Source organism: Vigna unguiculata, chromosome 11, assembly GCF_037176805.1.
Source record: "Vigna unguiculata cultivar grain cowpea cultivar isolate G323 ecotype 2 chromosome 11, ASM3717680v1, whole genome shotgun sequence".
Taxonomy (NCBI): domain Eukaryota; kingdom Viridiplantae; phylum Streptophyta; class Magnoliopsida; order Fabales; family Fabaceae; genus Vigna; species Vigna unguiculata.
The window spans coordinates 45226093-45246922 of record NC_140802.1 but is presented as its reverse complement, the minus strand read 5'-3'; the positions used below and the strand labels follow the sequence as shown (position 1 = coordinate 45246922).

Genomic DNA, 20830 nt, shown 5'->3' with positions numbered 1-20830 from the left:
AATGAAAGGGATTCGAGATAGTTCTTCAATAAGATAAACAAAACATTCAGGAAGGCCCACGTCTCAGATTGGTGCAGTGTATCTTCAACCTCATAGAGGTGCAGCAGGGTATCACCACCCATTAAGTATGAATATAGTTTACACATTGGCACGTCCAAACGTGAGAACCTCTTCGTACTTCCGAATGTTTCATTTGTACAATGTCAACCCGAACGTGATGGCTACCACCTATTCACCAAACCGGTTTTTCTTCTTCTTCTTCTTCTTCTTTTTCTTATATATACAAGAATTAGGAATGCAATGCAATGCATGCATAAGGAAAGTTTATAGTTCTATATATATTATATGGTCACTTTTTCTGATTTCCCTGAGGCTGCAAATTAACCATCGTCATGAACATGAAGAACCTGAACATCTCTTTGTGCGTGCTTCTCATAGCTCTTGTGCGCTTAGGGGGAAGTGCACCATCAAGCTTCAACTATGGTGATGCCCTTGACAAGAGTTTGATGTTCTTTGAAGCACAGAGATCTGGGAAGCTACCACTGCAGCAGCGAGTCAAGTGGCGTGGTGATTCTGGCCTCCAAGATGGTTTTCAGCAAGGAGTGAGTCATCATCATCGTCGTAACTCAATTTTATAGGGTTGAGTTAAGTTTAAAGTTCACATTTTTAACGATGGTGTTCAGAGAAGCTAAGATTTTGGAGAAGTTATATGAAAAACTTCTATGTAGTTAAGTGCACTGTGTGATTTCTTTTGGGGTTTGTTTTCATTTTTGTTGTTGCGTGATGATGCAGGTAGACCTGGTGGGAGGGTACTATGATGCAGGAGATCATGTGAAGTTTGGGTTGCCAATGGCGTACAGTGTGACAATGCTTGCATGGGGAGCCATTGAATTCAGCAAGGAAATTACGAACTTGAACCAAATGGGACATGCATTATGGGCCATTAAATGGGGAACTGATTACTTTGTCAAAGCACACACTCAACCCAATGTTCTTTGGGGACAGGTACTGTGTTCTTTCGTTCGTTCACCAATTTTCATCTGCCTGAATTAATGATCATAGTATGACACAAAATTTTAGTTTCCTGATTAAGACCACATTAACATCATTACCACTTCGAATCTATATATGATTTAGTTTAACAAACTACTTTCTTGTGAGAAAGTCATAACACTAATTTTTACATTAGTTTCTTCATGTGACTTCTTCAAAAGTTTAAGTATATAAGATGTTGCTTTGTCGGGACAAATTTCAGGTGGGAGATGGAGTTTCTGATCATTACTGCTGGGAGCGTGCTGAAGACATGACTACATCAAGAGGTGCTTACAAAATTGATGAACAACACCCTGGTTCTGATCTGGCAGGTGAAACTGCAGCTGCATTGGCTGCAGCAGCTTTAGCTTTCAGGCCCTACAATTCATCTTACTCTGGTCTTCTGCTGGTTCATGCAAAACAGGTGAGGATTTACAACTACTGGTTAAAAATCACTTACAGCACTTAAAAGCAACACATGACATTGAAAGGACAATGAGTTTTGGTGTAATATTTAAAAGGGATAAATGTTAGTCCCTAAAATTCTTTGATATTCGAAATTTTGATACATTTTAGTTTCCAAATTTTAAAAGTGAATAGATATAATCTTGTTAACTAAATGACATCAATTTTTTTTATGTACAAACGGTGTTCCAAACTGACATTTGAGTTAAAATGTGTCAGTCCCATCTTTTACAAACTGCATAAACAACTTAAACGTCAGTCCAAAATGTCGCTCGACACTTCAAAAATATTTAACACAATTGGATTAAAAAGATTATATTCATTCATTTTTAACGTTTGATGATCAAATTGTATTGTATCAAAGTTTAAGATAAGGACAAATTTCAATTATGTTAAAGTTTAGGAACTAAAAATATATTTAATTCTATTTAAAAATAAGGACAGCAAATCTCAAAACACATGGTATTCCATTCCCTTAATGATTAAGGCTAAGTACGGTATATTTACAGAAAACCTCTTAATAGCTTAAAGTTAATGGATTTGTTAACTTGTTATTGATAATGTTGAATCTGCTGCAGCTGTTCACATTCGCAGACAGGTTCAGAGGTCTCTATGATGACTCTATTTCAAGTGCTCAGCAATTCTACACTTCTTCCGGTTACTCAGTGAGTTAACATTTCTCTATTCTGCTTTTACTTTCATCAGTATCCATTATCAAATAAAAAGCCTGACTCTGCTGCTGCTGCTGTATAGGATGAATTATTATGGGCTGCCACGTGGCTACACCTGGCAACTGGAGATGAATACTACCTAAAGTATGTGGTGGACAATGGTGTGTACATGGGTGGAACTGGCTGGGCAATGAAAGAGTTCTCTTGGGACAACAAATATGCTGGTGTGCAGATCCTCCTAACAAAGGTAAATTATTTGTGACCAAAACATAATCCCTGCTTCCTAGCCACTTAATTTAAATCAATTTCATGTTCTGAAAGTATAATGGCTATATTTGAAGATAATTTATTATAAGATGATCTTTACAGAACTATGTAGTATCATTTCACCAACTTACCTAATTTGCAGATATTACTGGAAGGGAAAGCTGGTCCTTATGCTGATACACTAAAGCAATACCAGGCCAAGGCAGATTATTTTTCATGTGCCTGCTTGCAAAAGAATGATGGTTACAATGTCCAGAAAACACCAGGTTAGATGCAAATGTAGAAAACTAATTCAAAAGCCTCTTAAACTCCTTTTCTCAAATGGATTCAAAAGAACATTCATGGAAAACTACAATCATTTCATTTTATTTCTTGCTTATCAGGTGGCTTACTATACGTGCGTGAATGGAACAACATGCAGTATGTTTCTTCTGCTACATTCCTTTTAGCTGTTTACTCTAATTACCTCTCAGCAACAAAAGCAAATCTCAACTGTCCAGATGGACAAACTCAGCCTCAGGAGCTCCTCAACTTTGTTAAGTCTCAGGTATCTTTTGTAAATTGTAATCTGCCCTGCATAAAAATCTTTAGTTTGATGTTATCTAACAAAAATTCTGCTGAGTCTCCGAATTCTGCATAATAAAGGTTTGTATAAAAGATTACTACTAGTCACTCCAGTGAAACTCCAATTTTAATTGAGTAGCACCGAAGACACCTAAGAAAATGCATCTAATAAAAGTTTTTCTCATCATGATTTAATGCGTGGTTTAATTAATAAACTGAAACTGTGAATTTTGATTGACACAGGCTGATTATATCCTTGGTAATAACCCTGCGGATACGAGCTACTTGGTTGGATATGGAGCAAAATATCCTCTTCATGTTCACCACAGGGGCGCTTCCATTGCTTCAATCTTTTCTCTTCACAGTGAGGTTGGCTGCACTCAAGGATTTGAGCTGTGGTATAACCGTGCTGAGTCAAATCCTAATGTCATCTGTGGTGCCCTCGTGGGTGGTCCTGATAAAAATGATGGCTTCTCCGATGACAGATCCAATTATGAACAAACTGAGCCTACACTTTCAGGTTCTGCTCCTCTTGTGGGCATCTTTGCTAAACTGCAGAGTTTGTATGGTAATATAGGTGAAGGTGAGAAATAATCTTCATCCCTCACACACTAATCTGCCCTGTTGTTTTTTTCTCTTCCGGTATGAATCCTCAATCACTTTTCTCTTGTCACAGGTTACAACCATAATGAATCACCAGTAACCCAACAAAAAACACAAAGTGAGTATCATAGAACTTGTTTAGTTCCACGTCCAGATGTGAGGGATAATCGCTATTCTAAACTTCTATGCTCTGTTGTCTTTCTCGTACACTATGAATCATCATCACTTTTCTCTTATATGTCACAGGTTACAACCAAGATGAATCACAAGTGCCTCAGCAAAAAACACCGAGTGAGTACTATAGTATATAGAACTTGTTTGGTTCCACGTTCATTTGGTGATTTTTCATGTTTACTCAGAAGCTAATAGTTTTAGCTTTTACATTATGTAACATTATTTCTGACTTTGGTTTCCCAACATGCATACAGTAAACTAAACTAGTAAAGTTGAAAAAAGAGTCTTAACCTTGTTTTAATTTAGAAAACTTCTGCTCTGGCTGTCATTGCACCGTTAACTAACATCTGTTGGCTTGATAGGCACATATGCAGGAAAAGAAACAGCATCTAAAACATCAGAAGGTATCTAAATCTAATGATCGCTGCTTTCCAAATTTTATTTTTGCTATCACTGGCTAATGAATGATAAGGTTGTGTTGCAGGTTGCCCCGTGCAATTTCTTCACTCAATAAGTAGCTCATGGACTGTTGGAGGTGCAACCTACTACCGTCACAGGGTCATAATCAAGAATACTTCTTCGAAGCCAATCTCAGATCTTAAGTTGGTGGTTAAGGACCTCACAGGCTCTTTATGGGGTCTCTCTTCAACAGAAGAAAAGGACACCTATGAACTTCCCCAATGGCAGAAGGTCTTGAATCCTGGCTCTGAGTGTATATTTGTATATGTTCAAGGCGGACCCCAAGCTAAAGTTTCCATTAAAAGCTTCCAATGATCATTTTTAGAGACCACCTCACAAAGGGAACACTTCTTCCACAAATTTGACAGTTAAACTTGTCTCTCCACGATTGTAATTTTGTATTATCAATTTATCAACCCAGTTCATACCTTACTGTCCACACTTAATTGTAATATCAGTTTATGAAACCTCCCTATTTGATCCTACAAACAATCAATGTATGAAAAGTTACCAACGAGTCCAAAAAATTATATACGAGCTTGTATTATGGTATTAAGGTGCATGCAAACTTTTCATGTCATGCCAATCATTGTCATGTGCAAGAGCAAATGTTAGCTAAGGTACTCTCTGTAATGTCACAACTCGCAAGAGTACATTTTTGTTGCAAGTTTATATTTTAATTCTGATGAGCATAGACCACATAATGATTCTTACATTAATATTCATATGACCTGCATTTTTTAGCATAGTGCCAAAAGAAAGGTTTAAAAGCCGTAAGGGAAAAACTCCAAAAACAAGCCTACAAATTGCAAAGCAAATGCTCAACCCTGAATCCTACTGTTTGATTGCAAAAAAGAAAAAAGAAAAAATCGCCAATGCCTATGCTTATTCCGGTGATACTAGCTTTTGTGGGGTTTCTGCCACTTAATGCTGGTCTTTGGGAATGTCAAGATCTTTAAATATTGGACTGTCAACTCCAACACCCATAGCATTCAGACCATTGTCAACATACAGAACAGTACCAGTGATAGCAGATGCCAAAGGTGATGCTAAGAAGGCAGCTGCGTTGCCCACCTCCTCTGTAAGAACACAAAATTCAACTCAGTTGAGCATATGATCACAGATTGAAACTGGAAGTTTTACATTACAAGGAATCATTCTGAAGAAAGTGTTACCTGCCGATAGTTCTTTCTGTAGAGGTGCATTGGCTAATGAATAATCAATCATCATATCAATGAATCCAATAGCCTTTGCAGCCCGACTTCTCAGTGGACCTAGGGAAAAAAAAATACAGTGTCAACATGTTAATCACAAAAACTAAATTCAGTGAACATATAAACAGACAGTGAAGGAAATTTGTTAACTTCAGAGATGGAATTATACGCAAGTAGGTGAGAGAACCATGAAATAGCAAAAAAACACGTAATCTAAATGGAACTACAAGGTTATTCTATTGTGGGTAAGACTTAATTTGTGTTAATTATATAGAAAGTGTTGACATAATAGAATAAAGTGCCACTCAACTATTTGGCATCATTTTGGTGGCAGTCAAGGACACAGTTGACTAGAGCCAGCATTAAATATAACAGAGCGTAAAATCTTGGTGTGGAAATTCAAACCAAGTCCAAACATAGGTGCCCAGATGAACAGCTCATTTTTAATTACCAATACATAACAAAAGAGATGGTCTGGCATTTGTTTAACAAATATAAGATACCCAACCAATGTAATTGGTAGATTCTTGCATCCGCATGGTATAAAAGAACAAAATTTTAGGACTATGCTATGCCCACTTGTGAAAAATGTCACAGACCAAGCACGGCACACATGGGTCCCCACCAAGTCTTCCCCATTATGAAATCTTTAGCAAGACAGAATGAACATTCCCGAAATTGGAAAAGAGAGAGTTTACCAGCAGATATAGTATTGACTCTAATTCTGCGCTTTCTTCCTGCTTCAAAAGCAAGAACCTGAAAAGATATGAAATATGATGTAAATAGAGAGAGAGGAGGAGAAGAAGAATAAGAAGCATCGAAGCACAACTGAGTCAGTCCACGAAATGGAGAATTGGGGGGAGGAAACTTACTCGGGTATCACTCTCCAGCGCAGCTTTTGCAGAACTCATACCACCACCATATCTGTACCGGTATATAGATAGTGAATATTGCGGGTCTAAAATTATGAATCCAAGAACGATAAGTACTTTCTATAACATGATCAACAACATACCCAGGAATGATCCTTTCAGAAGCAATGTATGTCAGAGAGATTGAAGAGCCACCTAAAACAAAATCATAAAAGTAAAAGATAAAATGATATAGGTGAAAGTAGGAAGTAATACAATGCAAGCCATGTAAGATAGGAGACATACCTGTGTTCAGAATTGGAAGAAAATGCTTTAGTAAAGAGACATAGGAGTAGCTAGATGCAGATATTGCAGCAAGATATCCATTCCGAGATGTCTCCAACAATGGTTTTGTCACCTATATCAAAGTTAACATCTTACTAAAGCTAGATGCCAGATGCAAAAAGGAACTTTGAAGCTTATTAACGTATCTATTGTACCTCTGGTCCGTTGGCAAGTGAGTGCACAAGGATATCTATGCTGCCAAAGTCTTCTTTAACAGATTCAGCAACTTCCTGAAAAGTATAGCAATAAACAACCGATGTATCAAAGGTCACAAATTCTGTCAAACAGGAATCAGGAGGACAATTCGAGGCACAGTTCATAATATTATCCAAAAATACCACTTGGCTTAAATATTTCATTGAATGCCAGGGTCGTTCAACTCCCCAGGACAAAAGTATCATAAGCTTAACTAGCCAAATGAAAAGACATCGGTAAAGAATCATTTCCTTCATGTAGAATATAAAAGTGATGCGGCTTTAGCTTAAGACATTTTGTAATACAAAGCATACGATGTAAGAATAGTAGTTGAATGGCCTATGCAAAATTCGTACTCAAAAATAAAGGGAAACATGGTCGCCATAACTGTTATTTGTTCATAAAGTCAAACAAGGCATGAAACATATTGGTTAAAACTTAATAATCTTATATCAAACATGTCAAGCTCTAGTTTTGAAATACTATTTAAGATGTATAAGAAAATCATGTGTTCACATTTACAAGAAAGGAAAGAAGAAAAACAACCAAAATGTGCAAGAGTAAGGGTAAATTAAAATACATTCTTAATTTAGCCTTTTTTGTCATAGAGATGAAAACAAAGAAAAAATGTTTCTAAGCTTCTATTTGGTGGGGGAGAGGGGTGTTCTTCTTGACTAAAGATGTCATACACGCTACAGCATGTGACAACAGATTAGTAAAGGCTACAAAAGTCTACTGAAATGAATTTTAAGCATAAAAATAAGCAATCATAATTTTCAGCCCTAAATTCCAGTTTTTTTTTTCCAAAAGTATATCATTCAACAACTTTATCCAAGATGGCAACCATAAGACCATTTTAACCATGTAAAATTTAGTGTATACCTGAACAGTCCATTTAGTGGATCCTGCGTACCGCTTGTTTGTTTTTATCTGTAAAAATTTCCAAAAAAAAACAAAGAAAGCATGAGGATATAAATTCTGACGTGAAAAACAAGAAAAAACCTAGGCTTTTCTTTTTTACATCTTCTGGCACTTCATCGAGATTGTCAAAAACTGCATCCAATGGATAAACTTTGGTAATCTCCATCATTGATCCGTCTGGTAATCTGGAAAAAAATAGTTTTGTATTAGCAGAGCATTGCATAGTCTAACAGACAAAATCAGTAACAGTATTGAAAGCCATACACGCGTGACTCGTCAAACTTTCCACGCCGTAGGCTGGACTCAAAAATATTCAGAGCCTGTAGAAATTATTTACAGTTAGTAAATGATTCAACATAATTGGACTGGTGGAAAACATATGCATTAGAGGGGAGGAGGTGTTGTTCCAAAAGTCAGCAGACAGAACCTAGTGAATTTGTATAACAACTAATAAGTAACCACTTTTTTATCCCAAAAACAAATAACTTACAGGAACCCATGTGCCGACAAGAATTTCAGCTCCTGCTGCAGCAAGAGATTTTGCAATTGCCCATCCGTATCCATTGTCATCAGCAACACCAGCAATGAAAGCCCTTTTACCTATGCATATATTGCCATTTTCAGTAAAGCTATAATAACTTTCATACACCATGATAGAAAAACCCATATATATAAAAAAGATAATCACTCAAATTACAAAATTCTAAAGTAGCTTCGAGGAAACAGGTTATGTTGACTTGTATATTAATCAGAGGCTCAGTATACCTTGAAATAATTGTAGTAAACATAGAATGAGCAGGTTAAATAGTTAGAAATTTAACATGTTGCCTAAACTCTAGTTAAACATCATTGAGACATGTAAATAAAAATTAATATTAACAAAGAGCATCAGAGCAAGTGAACGATACCTTTCAGATTAATTGGCAATCCTGAGACAGCACTTTCTGCACTAGACTCAGATGTAGCCTTTGTGACACTTTTGACAGATTTCATGGACGATGAAGTGAAGCCCCGCTGGAGAGGTTGCACTGAGGCAACATTACATGCACTTGCAAGTTTATTCCATGATTCAATCTTGGACTTGCCACCAAGAACCAAAGCACTTGCATCTGCAATCTTCTGTGATGATGGAATGCATGATCTTGACATTGCAAATTGCAAACCAGAAAATGGTGTTGTCGCCATCTTCAATGTGTGCAGTATGGCAGAAGGGGCCCCAAATCTACAAAAGAAAACAGGCATCTATAGCTTAAAAGTCACTAGAGATTAGACATAACTGATTTCTTATTCTTCGGATCTTATATTTAAATGTGACATAGAAAAACAGTGGGTTCTAGTCATCAACAGATTGATTACAGAATAAAGTTTAGACGATTGACAAAGTCCACATGATTATTATTATTGTGTTAAAGTCGTAATAAAGTCCAAAACTTTCATGTTTGAACAGAAATTATCATATAAAGAGTAGGTATCACTTCAGATTACATTAATCTCAAAGTATGAAAGTAGTCAAGAATAAATATACAAAATAATATTCATTGGACCTCCATAACTCCTCTGAATTCTTCGTAGCTGAAAAATACCCTTCATATATTTTAACAAGCACAAAAACACAAATCCAACAAATTAACGTCATCTCCAACAAGAGAACAAAACATTCTAATTCAAATGAAACCAGCGGCTTCAAAAGGGACGTGGACATTAAATTAAAAGACTTAGCAAATACTTACGAGTCCAAAAGGAATAAATACTAGAAAATTATTCAACCAACCTATAAAAAATATTTTCAAAACATGACTTACGACTGCTAAATCCCTTTACAAGGACACTCCCATAAAACCAGCAATCTGACATCCTCGAACAATTATGCATTTAAAAAAGGAAAACCACAGGAGAAATACACAAATCCTGAGGTGTTTACCAATCTATCAGTCATTTAGTCAAATCACATCTAAAATCTCCAGTTTTCACAAAATAGTTACTGACCAGTGAGCACAAAAGGCTAGGTCCAGCACACAATGCAGCAAAATGCACCCAGAATCCACAAAAAGAACAAAACTTTAGCTCATATTTTGCCGATCAAGAAAAACCCAGCAACATTCTTAAGCATAGTAACTAAATCTGCACTTCTCACTAAAACCCCACAAACATTTTACCACGAAAGTCGAGTGCTTTAACAAACATGGCATAAAGGCCTGAAGGGGAAGGTGGGGGTTACCTGATATGTGATAAAAGGGCCAATGTGAGGAATGGAAATGAGCAGAGACAATGTTATAGAGAGAACAGAGTTTGAGGTTTGGAGGATGAGAAAACTTGTGTTGTGTATAGCGGCTGCAGGCCACTGAGAGTTTAACTTGTGACTTTGGAATTGTCGAGGGACTTTGTAATTGTCGAAAAGCACATCACAATGTGGCGAGTTTCTCTCTCTCTCATCTACTATTATTGCTAGTTATCTGGTGTAATTTTTTTTGGTAAAAATATTCTTACTGGTATTTGTCTCAAATTTTTTTTACTCCCTCGGAATTTTTGAAAGTAAAATTCCTCAAATTCAACTAATGTAATGAGTTTAGGAATAGAAGGGACATTATAAATATAAATATTTGTTTGATATTTTATTGTTACTTTAAAAACTGAGCTCTTTATACTCTTAGAGATAAAATAATGATGTGTCCTATGTTGATGATGCCATGTATTATGTGGGTATTATTTTTAAAAAAATAGCTTTATATTCATTATAAATGTCAAATATTACTTTTTACTTTATAAAAAATCCTTTCAGCCAATGTTAATTTTATATTTACATTTGTGTGTATATTAGATTAGATCATGTGTGCTTTAAGTGAGAATTATTGACAATAAAATCAGTTTAGATTATAATTTGTAATTAATTTGATCAGTGCTCTAAGGAAATAAATGAATGATGTGCATTGGAGTATATATATTTGTTGGTAATTTGATTTGTAAATAAAAATAAAAAAAAAAAATAGGGCCGGTTTAAAAGATGGTATGAAACTTGTATAATAATTTGATTTTATTTTGCTTTTAGGTTTAATAGGATTAATAAGTCTTAACTTTCTATTTATTTGTTTTGTCGAGTGTGATGATAGTATGATGTAGGTGTTATACCGGACCAAAGAAGTAAGTAATGATGTAGATATTTCTGACGTAAGTAGATTGACGAGAAAATAGGATGAATTAAGAAAATTAGTCTTTTTTTTATTATGAAATTGTGTTGTTATTTGAAAAGTTCAAAACAAAAGGATGTTTTGAGTTCTAAAAACTTATAATTAAAGTGTAATTTTTTTACTTAAGTATGTTTTGACATAATCGTTTTCCCTTAAAATTGTTCATTTTATAATTTTTCTTACATCCAAATTGAGGTATTACACTTTCTACGTTTGATAAGTTTTAACTTCTCAAATTTTAAAAATTTTATTAGGGTCTTTATGAAATTTGTACAGTTCATGCACTATTAAAGTTTGTATTTTTCAATCTTGTTATTTAAATTTTTGTTAATCAGATAATATAATTGATGTCTCGTTATTTCACTTAATTGTTGTCAGATACAATTTTATAATTTTATATTTTAACTATCACAATTGTAACAATTTTTATCACATAAAAATTAAACGCAAAAATTAAATTGAAAATATACATATTTTTTTAAATACTAAATAACCCATAAAAATGTAACAAGAATTTAATTAAATATTTTCAAATTTATTAAAGACTTCAAACTTAATTAAATAGTTTCTATTATTAAAGAGCTCTGTGGTGTTTTTAGTTAAATGTATCAAGTACTAAATAAATAAAATTCCTTAGCTTTGTTTGTAAATAGTTTCTATTATTAAATTTACTTTTTTCCCTGTTTTGTAAAGATCAATTATTAATGTGTTGATTAAATGCAGAAATTGCAATGCATTGTTATAATCCATTATTAAAGCTAACTTATTTTCTTAGGTAAGTTGTGGCCGTAGGATGTACCTGGATCTTCGCTAACATTTTTATTCCAACAAAAACATTGCAGATAGAGATAGATACCCAAAATATAAAACTAAATAAAGTTTATGCATTACAAAACTTGTATTTCCTTAACAACTTGTTTGTAATAATAGATTAAATATAACAATTTTATTTTTTACCAAAACTTATTTTTAATTTTCTGTCGAGGAATCTTTACTAGTGAAATAAAATAGTACAAGTGTGGTATTCTTTTCGTCTTAACTAAATGTTCAAATAAAAATATTTTTTCGTAGTGTTGAAATATACTGTAATAATATAGTTCGATAATTAAGGAATTAATAAAATAATAGTCAACTACTATAAAAAGTAAATTAAATTTCGAAATAAAATCACAATAAAGTAAGATAAAATCATAAAATTATATATATATATATATATATATATGTATATATATATATATATATATATAAAGTATGAATGTTTATATCACCAAAAATCATTACATGTGATTTAAAAAAAAGTCTTAATATATATAGAGTAATAATTGTATTCAACTCAAAATAAAAACACTTAAATGACAAAAGTATGTTAAATATAATTACGGTGAGAAAAACAAAATTATCAATGGTTAAAATCCATCAATAAAGTCATATTATTTTGGTAAAATGGTTATCGAGAAACTTTACCGACACATTTAACACATGTTGGTACTACAGAGACTAATATATTCGTTGTAAATCTTCGATGATTGTTAGTCACAAAATCAACATGGTAAGTGCATCAGTCGTAACATAGCAAGTAATAAGTATTTTATCGTTCTCACTTAAGTGACTCGTGCAATATATGACAACTCTTTTATTCACAACTCAATTAAACAACAAATATCGCAAAAACACAATAAAAACTATTTTTGTATTTTTATCAAAAGTTGGTGTGCAACAAGAATTTAATATAGTGAATTTACAATTTGTCAATATTATACTTCAACCACTTCATTCTCATGCGTTATAAATTATCTCAATTCCATATTTGTGTTAAAATTAGTTCACAATAATACTCAAATCCTATTCCTATAGCCTTTTAGCCTATGATCACTCATTAAGTTTCAATCCATTCAATCCTCAACAAGTGAAATCATACATTAGTTTCAAAAGTCTAAGATTACTAATGAACCAAATTTTATTCATAGATACAAACATCCATTATGTATTTAATTTCAAGTTTAGATTCTAAAGATATTTCCCAACACCTCAAGATTCAAAAATATAAGCATGGGAATAATTCACGTCAAGCATGAAGCATGAAAATTCAAACACTAACTTTAATTGGAAAAGCATATATTCACTACAATAAATATGAGTTTTTGTGACAAAAATATAGTGACAAATATAAATTTTATCACTATATATATTTTATTTGTGACTAACTTTTTATTTGTCATAATTACTATTTATAATAGTGACAAAATTAAAAAAAAGTCACAATAATTATATTACAAAAACTAAAAAAATGTTAAATATATTTTAAAAAAATGTTTCATTTTTCATAAAAATATTTAATTAACATAGCATATATTAAATATTTATAAAATAATGTTTATATATTACTAATAATAAATTATTGATTATTATAAAACTAAAATATTTGTGTTAATAATTTTCTTTTTAGTATTATATATTTATTTGTGATAAAATATATTAAATATATTATTATAGCTTTAAGTTTAAATATATTAAATAATTCAATATTTATCTTTTATTAAAATGTAATTAGTTGTGATAGATATAAATTTTGTCACTATTTGTATATCATTTACAACTATTTTTTAATTTATTTAAAAATTCATTAAAAATGACAAAATATATATAATGTCACAAATGATTGTTCATTAATATAAAATATTATGCGATAGAATTACTTTTCTTTTTTATAAGAGTATAATTAACAAAATAATTGTTTATAAATTAATAATAATATAATATTAATTTTTAATTGTGATATTATAATTGTTAAAAGGAATTAAATTATTTACTTTTGATATAACGTAATTAATGGTAATATATACACATTTTCACTATTTATATATTATTTTTTAATTTGTCACAAAAAATTCCTTGTAAAATGATAAAATATACTTGTAACAAATAGTTACTAGTTAACATAATGTGAGATAATAAAAAAAAAATCTTTTGAAAAGAATATAATTAATACAAAATTTGTTGCAATTTTATAAAATATTTATGATCATATAATATCATTTTATTATTATACTATTATTAGTAATTGTTAAAAAAAATAATGAATTTGTTTTATCTTAGATTTGAACTTAGGTCCTTCTGCTCATGTTACACCTATTCTGCCACTTTACAATCAATAAATAAGATATTTTTAGTTTATTATGATATTAATAAATAAGATATTTACTTTAAATTTAAATTCAACATTTAAAATTTAAAGTGCTAAAGATATTTTTTTAATACATTACATATCTCATTGGATTTTATCTAATTGATAAAGAAGATTCAATCTATTTTTTAAATCAATTTAAATTTAATTTAAAAAATGTAAATCTAATTAATCTAGTTAAATGGATTTGAATTATAAATCCGATATATTTTATTGGATATAGATCGAATAATATTTATTTATTATTTTCACTATTGACATTCCACTCTCATTGTTTCACCTCCCAACAGGTTGGTCTTATATATCTTTCGAAATTTGGAACTCCATTAATTTCTTATTGTCATGTTGTTTCTTATTGTCATACATATTGTTAATTTCATCATGCTTTTTAATGACTATATGTTAATTGTAACATCCCTATTTTTAATAAACTGTATTATTTATTTTAAATAAAACAATTAGAAAATCTTATGGTTTTACTAATGTTTAATATTTTATCTAAATGTAGTTTAAACAAAAAAAAAATATATTTTATCATAATATAGTTTTTACTTAATAAAAATAACAATAAGAACAAAACAAAACAAATAAAATATATATATATATATATATATAAATATTAGGTAAAAATATTTTAATTAAATAAGTATGTGAAAAAAAATAATAATAAAGAATCTTCTAAAAGAAAAAAAAATTAGAAAAGGAAAAGAAAAATAAAAACAAAGAAAAGAAAAGAAATAAAAGAAAAAGAAAGAAGATAAGGAGATTTAAAGGAGTTTTATCTAAATACATGGAAGATAAGAATAATTAGAAGTGATAACCTTACATTTAATGCATACATTCATTACTTGGAAATATGACACATGCATGGCTTATAAATGGATGAAAGAAATGGATGATGAAAGAAAAATGACCTAAGATTACATCATCCACATGGATTACTTTGGAAAGTTTTGGATTACCTTTCATTAATGAAAGAAATCTTATCCTAACCTATAAATACATGGAAGAAATGAAGAAAGAGTGAAAGTGAGTTACGTAAGAAAGTAAGAAAATGAGAAAGTGAGAAAGAAAGGAAAGAAAGAAAGAAAGGAGAGAAAGAAAGAAAAATAGAGAAAGAGAAAATAGAGAAAGAGAAAATAGAGAGAGAAAGTTTAGAGCAAATATTCAAAAAGATCTTGGTCTTCTAGAAGTATTACTAGTGTGTCCCTCCAACTAATCAGGTAAGGGGGGAGTGAGGTTAAGCTCTTTTTATATTAATCTTGATAAACTCATGAGTTTTATATTAATCTTTTATTTATTTTGACTCATCTATTATTCTATTTACTTTCATTTAACTTATTTTTATTTATTATCCTCTTAAATTTATTTTATTTAATCTTCAATTATACTGGTCCTGTTTATTTATTTTATTTAATTTATCTCCATTTATGCACTGGTCCTGTTTATTTATTTAATTTAATTTATCTCCAGTTATGCACTGGTCCTCTTTATTTATTATATTTAATTTATCTCCAGTTATGCACTGGTCCTGTTTATTTATTTTATTTAATTTATCTCCAGTTATGCATTGGTCATGTTTATTTATTTTATTTAATTTATCTCCAGTTATGCACTGGTCATGTTTATTTATTTTATTTAATTTATCTCCATTTATGCACTGGTCCTGTTTATTTATTTTATTTAATTTATCTCCAGTTATGCATTGGTCCTATTTATTTATCTCCAGTTATGCACTGGTCCTATTTATTTATTTTATTTTATTTATATCCAGTTATGCACTGGTTCTGTTTATTTATTTTATTTTATTTATCTCCAGTTACGCAGTGGTCCCGTTTAATTTATATTTTTGTTATTATATTTATTCATAATGTTATAATCCTTATCTAATTATTTATTTAAAGTTCTTGCTTTGATTCTTATTTTATCATTATAATTAGAAAATAAAAATAAATGTGGATAGAAGAAAATTGCATGGACATTTTATCGTTGTTTTATATTCTTTGTGTATAGTTTATACAATGACATGATAGTCATCACATTTTATGACTTTTGAAAATATCCAAGAGTATGTCAGTCAAGTAAAAGTTAAGTCTGGTTTCAATAAGTTGATATTAAACCAGTGTCAGAGTGTTTGTATTTGGGAAGTCACAGTTTGGTACACTGTGGGATGAAAGGCAGGGACCATGGTGGGGTCTAAGGAAGTTTTACCAAGTAGGTGAATATCTGGATAGTTCAGAATAGCGCACTGGACTAGGATATTCATAGGCCAAACTTGGGACTATCTGATACCTGCTCGGCATCGCCAAGGTTAGGTAGTGAGTATATATCTCTTTTGTGAGCCGATGAATGGCTAATATTCTCGAGAAATAAATAATTATGATTGTACCAATGTTTTATGAGAAATACTCAACTACCTAATCACTTCCCAAAGTAACTTTTGATGTTCAGATTGGATCATCAGAAGTGGAATATGGATCCATATGTCTGGTAAAACAAGATCAAGTTTGGTGGTTATAGGTCCAAATCTAGGCCCCCGGTGTCTGCATTGTTTGTTGAGTTTATTAAGATTGATATTTAAGGCTTATAAAGACCTCACTCCTTTCATATTTTTCTTTCATATGTACCTGTTGCATGAGCAGAAGAGGAACCTGCTCAGTGAGAGTTGTTCGGGATATTATTGGTGGATCTTCTGAAGATTGACTCATGGATAATTTCTATTTAGGAGATATTAAAAATATAGATAATCTTCTATTCTGATGTAGAACTCTTAATATTTTACAAATATATATTTTTGTAATATTTCATGAACAATTATAGAGATGTAAACTATATATATAAATATGAAGTTATGTTATTATTAATGTTCTCTCAAGGATAATCTTATGGTATAAAAAAAAATTAATTCCATATCTTTTTATCAAATAATAATTATTTAGTATAGTAGTCGGGGTGTCACATTGAGTGGTATCAGAGCAGTTCCTTCTGTCAAGACCTTGGGTATGGTGTCTTTCATGTTTGTAGTCTCTACTAGTAAGTAGAGGTGCAAGTTGTTTGTTCTTACATTTTTCTTGTAAAGGAGAAATGCAAGATAAGTAGACTAATAAAAGTAAGTAATAACAACAATTAATACTTGTAGTAAGGATAAGTTTTAACAATAGTTGAAAAAAAAAATCTAAAGAAAACTAAGGAAATTGTTCATTCTTTCAGGAAAAGATGGATAATGGACCAAACATTACCAATGAGTTGTTGGAAAGAATGACAATTGTCCTGGAAAATATGAGCCAAAAACAAAATGTTGAACCCATGGAAAATCAAGGATTATAAACTTTTCGCAGGAACAATCCACAAAAATTTAAAGGAGGATTTAATCCTGAAGGTGCTCAATCATGGATAGCAGAAATTGAGAAAATATTCATCGCAATGACGTGTGCTGATGCAAATAAAGTCACATTTGCTACATTTATGCTCATTGAAGAAGCTGAAAACTGGTGAAGATTTACAAAACAACAATTGGAGGATGAAGGGAGACAAATTACTTGGGAAGTCTTCAAACAAAAGTTTCTGGAAAAATATTTTCCAGAGGATCTTCGAAGGAGGAAGGAGGTTGAATTCCTTAATCTTCAGCAAGGTATCATGTCTGTAGGAGAATATGCAGCAAAGTTTGACGAGTTGTCAAAATTTTGTCCTTACTTTCATGATAGAGTTGATGAACGTTCTCGTTGTTCCAAGTTTGAAAGTGGACTGAGACCTGATATTAAACAAGCAGTTGGTTATTTAGAGATTTCGTCTTTTCCTACTCTTGTAAACCGTTGTAGAATTTATGAGGATGATACTAAGGCAAGACAAACTCAATGGAGGCAAGGAGGGCCTTTAAGGCACAAAATAAATGATTTTAATAATAAGAAACCCTACCAACGTCCATCTCATACTTCGTGGAATTCTTCAGGACAAAGACATTCCTCTGCTGCCAATAATTCAGGCATAACCAATCCTATCAAATGTTTCCATTGTGGAGGACCTCATCTGTCAAGAAACTACACCACAAGGACTGTAACTTGCTTCAATTGTGGGAAATTGGGTCATTATCGCAATGAATGCAAAGAGTTAATTAAGGATCAAGGAAGTGGGGGAAGCAACAATAGAGGAAATAATTAACTTGGAAGACCAAAGACAACTGGAAGAGTTTTCACGATGAATGGTACTGAAGCTGTTCAATCTGAAGATCTAATCCAAGGTAAATGCATCATAAATGGTCACCTTGTTAATGTACTATATGATTCAGGTGCTACTCATTCTTTCATATCACATGAATGTGTCAAACATTTGAAGTTACATGTCTCTTTATTGTCATATGATTTAACTGTGTCTACTCCTACCAATGTTCCAGTCACAACTTCATTTGCATGCACAAATTGTCATATTTGTATAGGCAATAGAAATTTTTCTGTGAATCTTATATGTCTACCCTTGTCTCATTTGGATATTGTTCTTGGAATGGACTGGTTATCTTCCAACCATGTTCTCCTAAACTGTCATGATAAGACTTTAATTTTTGAATCACACATAGGTGAAGTTTTTGACTCAGAAGAATTAAAAGAGAGTACTACCAATCACAATGAAATCCCAAAAGGATCTCAAGTATACATGATCTTAACTTCTTTAAAAGTCAAGGAAATTCCAGACATTAATAAGTTTCCTGTTGTTTGTGAGTATCTTGATGTTTTCCCTGAGGATGTTCTTGGGTTACCTCCACAAAGAGAAATAGAATTTACTATAGACTTGGTACCAGGATCAAGACCTGTGTCTATAGCCCCTTATAGGATGTCACCTCTAGAGTTAGCAGAGTTGAAAAAACAAATAGAAGAATTGTTGGATAAACAATTCATCAGACCTAGTGTTTCTCCCTGGGGTGCGCCAGTATTGTTAGTTAAGAAAAAGGATGGCACTATGAGGTTGTGTGTGGATTATCGTCAGCTTAACAAAATCACCATTAAGAACAAATACCCTCTACCAAGGATTGATGATTTGATGGATCAATTGAGAGGTGCTGTGGTATATTCCAAAATTGACTTAAAATCTGGTTATCATCAGATTCGAGTCAAGGCGGAAGATATTCAAAAGACAGCTTTTAGGACAAGATACGGTCATTATGAGTACTTGGTAATGCCTTTTGGTGTGACCAATGCTCCTGCCATTTTTATGGATTATATGAATCGTATTTTTCATGAATTTTTGGATAAATTTGTGGTTGTTTTCATTGACGACATTTTAATTTATTCTAAAAATCATAAAGAACATGAGAGACATTTGAGGATTGTGTTACATATTCTGAGAGAGAGACAATTATATGGAAAATGGTCAAAGTGTGAATTCTGGTTGAAAGAAGTTCAATTTTTGGGACATGTGATATCACAAAATGGCATTGCAGTTGATCCCTCAAAGGTTCAAGCGGTATTGCTTTGGGAACAACCAAAGAATGTCACAGAAATACGTAGTTTCTTAGGATTGGCAGGCTACTATAGAAAATTCATTGAAGGATTTTCTAAATTAGCATTGCCTTTGACTAAGTTAACACGTAAGGGACAACCTTTCGAATGGAATGAAGCATGTGAGTTTAGTTTTCAGGAGTTGAAGAAAAAATTAACATCTGCACCTGTTTTAATCCTTCCTGACCCTACAAAAAATTTTGAGGTATATTGTGATGCATGTGGACAAGGATTAGGATGTGTGTTGATGCAAGAAAGAAAAGTTGCAGCTTATGCTTCACGACAACTCAAGCAACATGAGCTTAATTATCCTACACACGATTTGGAATTAGCTACAGTGGTGTTTGCATTAAAAATATGGAGACATTACTTGTATGGAGCAAGGTTTGAAGTTTTCAGTGACCATAAAAGTTTAAAGTACCTTTTTGATCAAAAAGAACTAAACATGAGACAACGTAGATGGATGGAATTTCTTAAGGATTATGACTTTGAGCTGCAATATCACCCTAGGAAAGCAAATGTTGTTGCTGATGCTTTGAGTCGAAAGTCTATACATGCATCTATGATGATGGTGAAAGAATTGGATCTGATAGAATCATTCAGAGACTTGAACTTAGCTGTAAAACTTAGACCCAATAGCATATGCTTAGGAATGTTAAAAATATCAAGTGAATTCTTAGAAGAAATAAAGAGAGCTCAAGAAAGAGATCAATTTTTGCAAGAAAAATTGATAGCAAAAGTTGAAGGAAAGGAATCTGAATTCCACAAAGATTCAAATGGAATCATCAAGTTTAGAGATAGAATTTGCATACCTGCAAAAGAAGAGTTGAGAAAGTTGATAATGGAGGAAGCTCATAAGAGTAGCTTAAGTATTCATCCGAGTACTACAAAGATGTATCAAGACTTAAAGAAAATGTTTTGGTGGTCTGGGATGAAGAAAGAAGTGGTGGAGTTTGTTGCACGTTGTCTAGTGTGTCAGAAAACAAAAGTTGAACATAGAAAGCCTTATGGGGAACTACAATCCTTAGATGTACCAGAATGGAAATGGGAAAGCATATCCATGGATTTTGTGACAGGTTTACCAAAGACTGTGTCTGGTCATGATGCAATTTGGGTCATTGTGGATAGGTTAACAAAATCTGCTCACTTTTTACCTATTAACATTAGATTTTCCTTAGAAAAGTTAGCTCATTTGTACATAAAAGAAATTA

At 31.9% G+C, this 20830-nt stretch overlaps 2 protein-coding genes across 4 annotated transcripts; one reads left to right on the top strand and one right to left on the bottom strand.

Moving 5' to 3' along the window:
- The first annotated feature begins 330 nt into the window (after window positions 1-330).
- Window positions 331-4902, top strand: GH9C1 (glycosyl hydrolase 9C1). Of its 2 annotated transcripts, none has more exons than XM_028054999.2 (12): window positions 331-602; window positions 793-1005; window positions 1256-1456; window positions 2076-2162; window positions 2251-2415; window positions 2578-2701; window positions 2819-2982; window positions 3243-3582; window positions 3676-3720; window positions 3849-3893; window positions 4139-4180; window positions 4249-4902. In XM_028054999.2, exons 1-12 carry the CDS (start codon window positions 393-395, stop codon window positions 4548-4550), a joined length of 1938 nt encoding a protein of 645 aa, XP_027910800.1. In that variant the 5' UTR covers window positions 331-392; the 3' UTR covers window positions 4551-4902. The 2 variants fall into 2 exon arrangements, with proteins under 2 accessions (XP_027910800.1, XP_085524854.1); XM_085668728.1 differs by having other exon boundaries at window positions 333-602; window positions 4261-4902.
- On the bottom strand, window positions 4891-10269 carry MOD1 (NAD(P)-binding Rossmann-fold superfamily protein). 2 transcript variants are annotated; one of them, XM_028055001.2, is made up of 13 exons: window positions 9980-10269; window positions 8670-8983; window positions 8252-8361; window positions 8026-8081; window positions 7862-7946; window positions 7723-7770; window positions 6801-6875; window positions 6607-6718; window positions 6465-6516; window positions 6322-6373; window positions 6148-6205; window positions 5411-5509; window positions 4891-5314 (listed from the first exon to the last, which is right to left on the bottom strand). In XM_028055001.2, the coding sequence occupies exons 2-13, from the start codon at window positions 8944-8946 to the stop codon at window positions 5160-5162; spliced, it is 1179 nt and encodes a 392-aa protein (XP_027910802.1). In that variant the 5' UTR covers window positions 8947-8983; window positions 9980-10269; the 3' UTR covers window positions 4891-5159. The 2 variants fall into 2 exon arrangements, with proteins under 2 accessions (XP_027910802.1, XP_027910801.1); XM_028055000.2 differs by having other exon boundaries at window positions 8670-9003; window positions 9980-10150.
- Between the last annotated feature and the right edge of the window lie 10561 nt (window positions 10270-20830).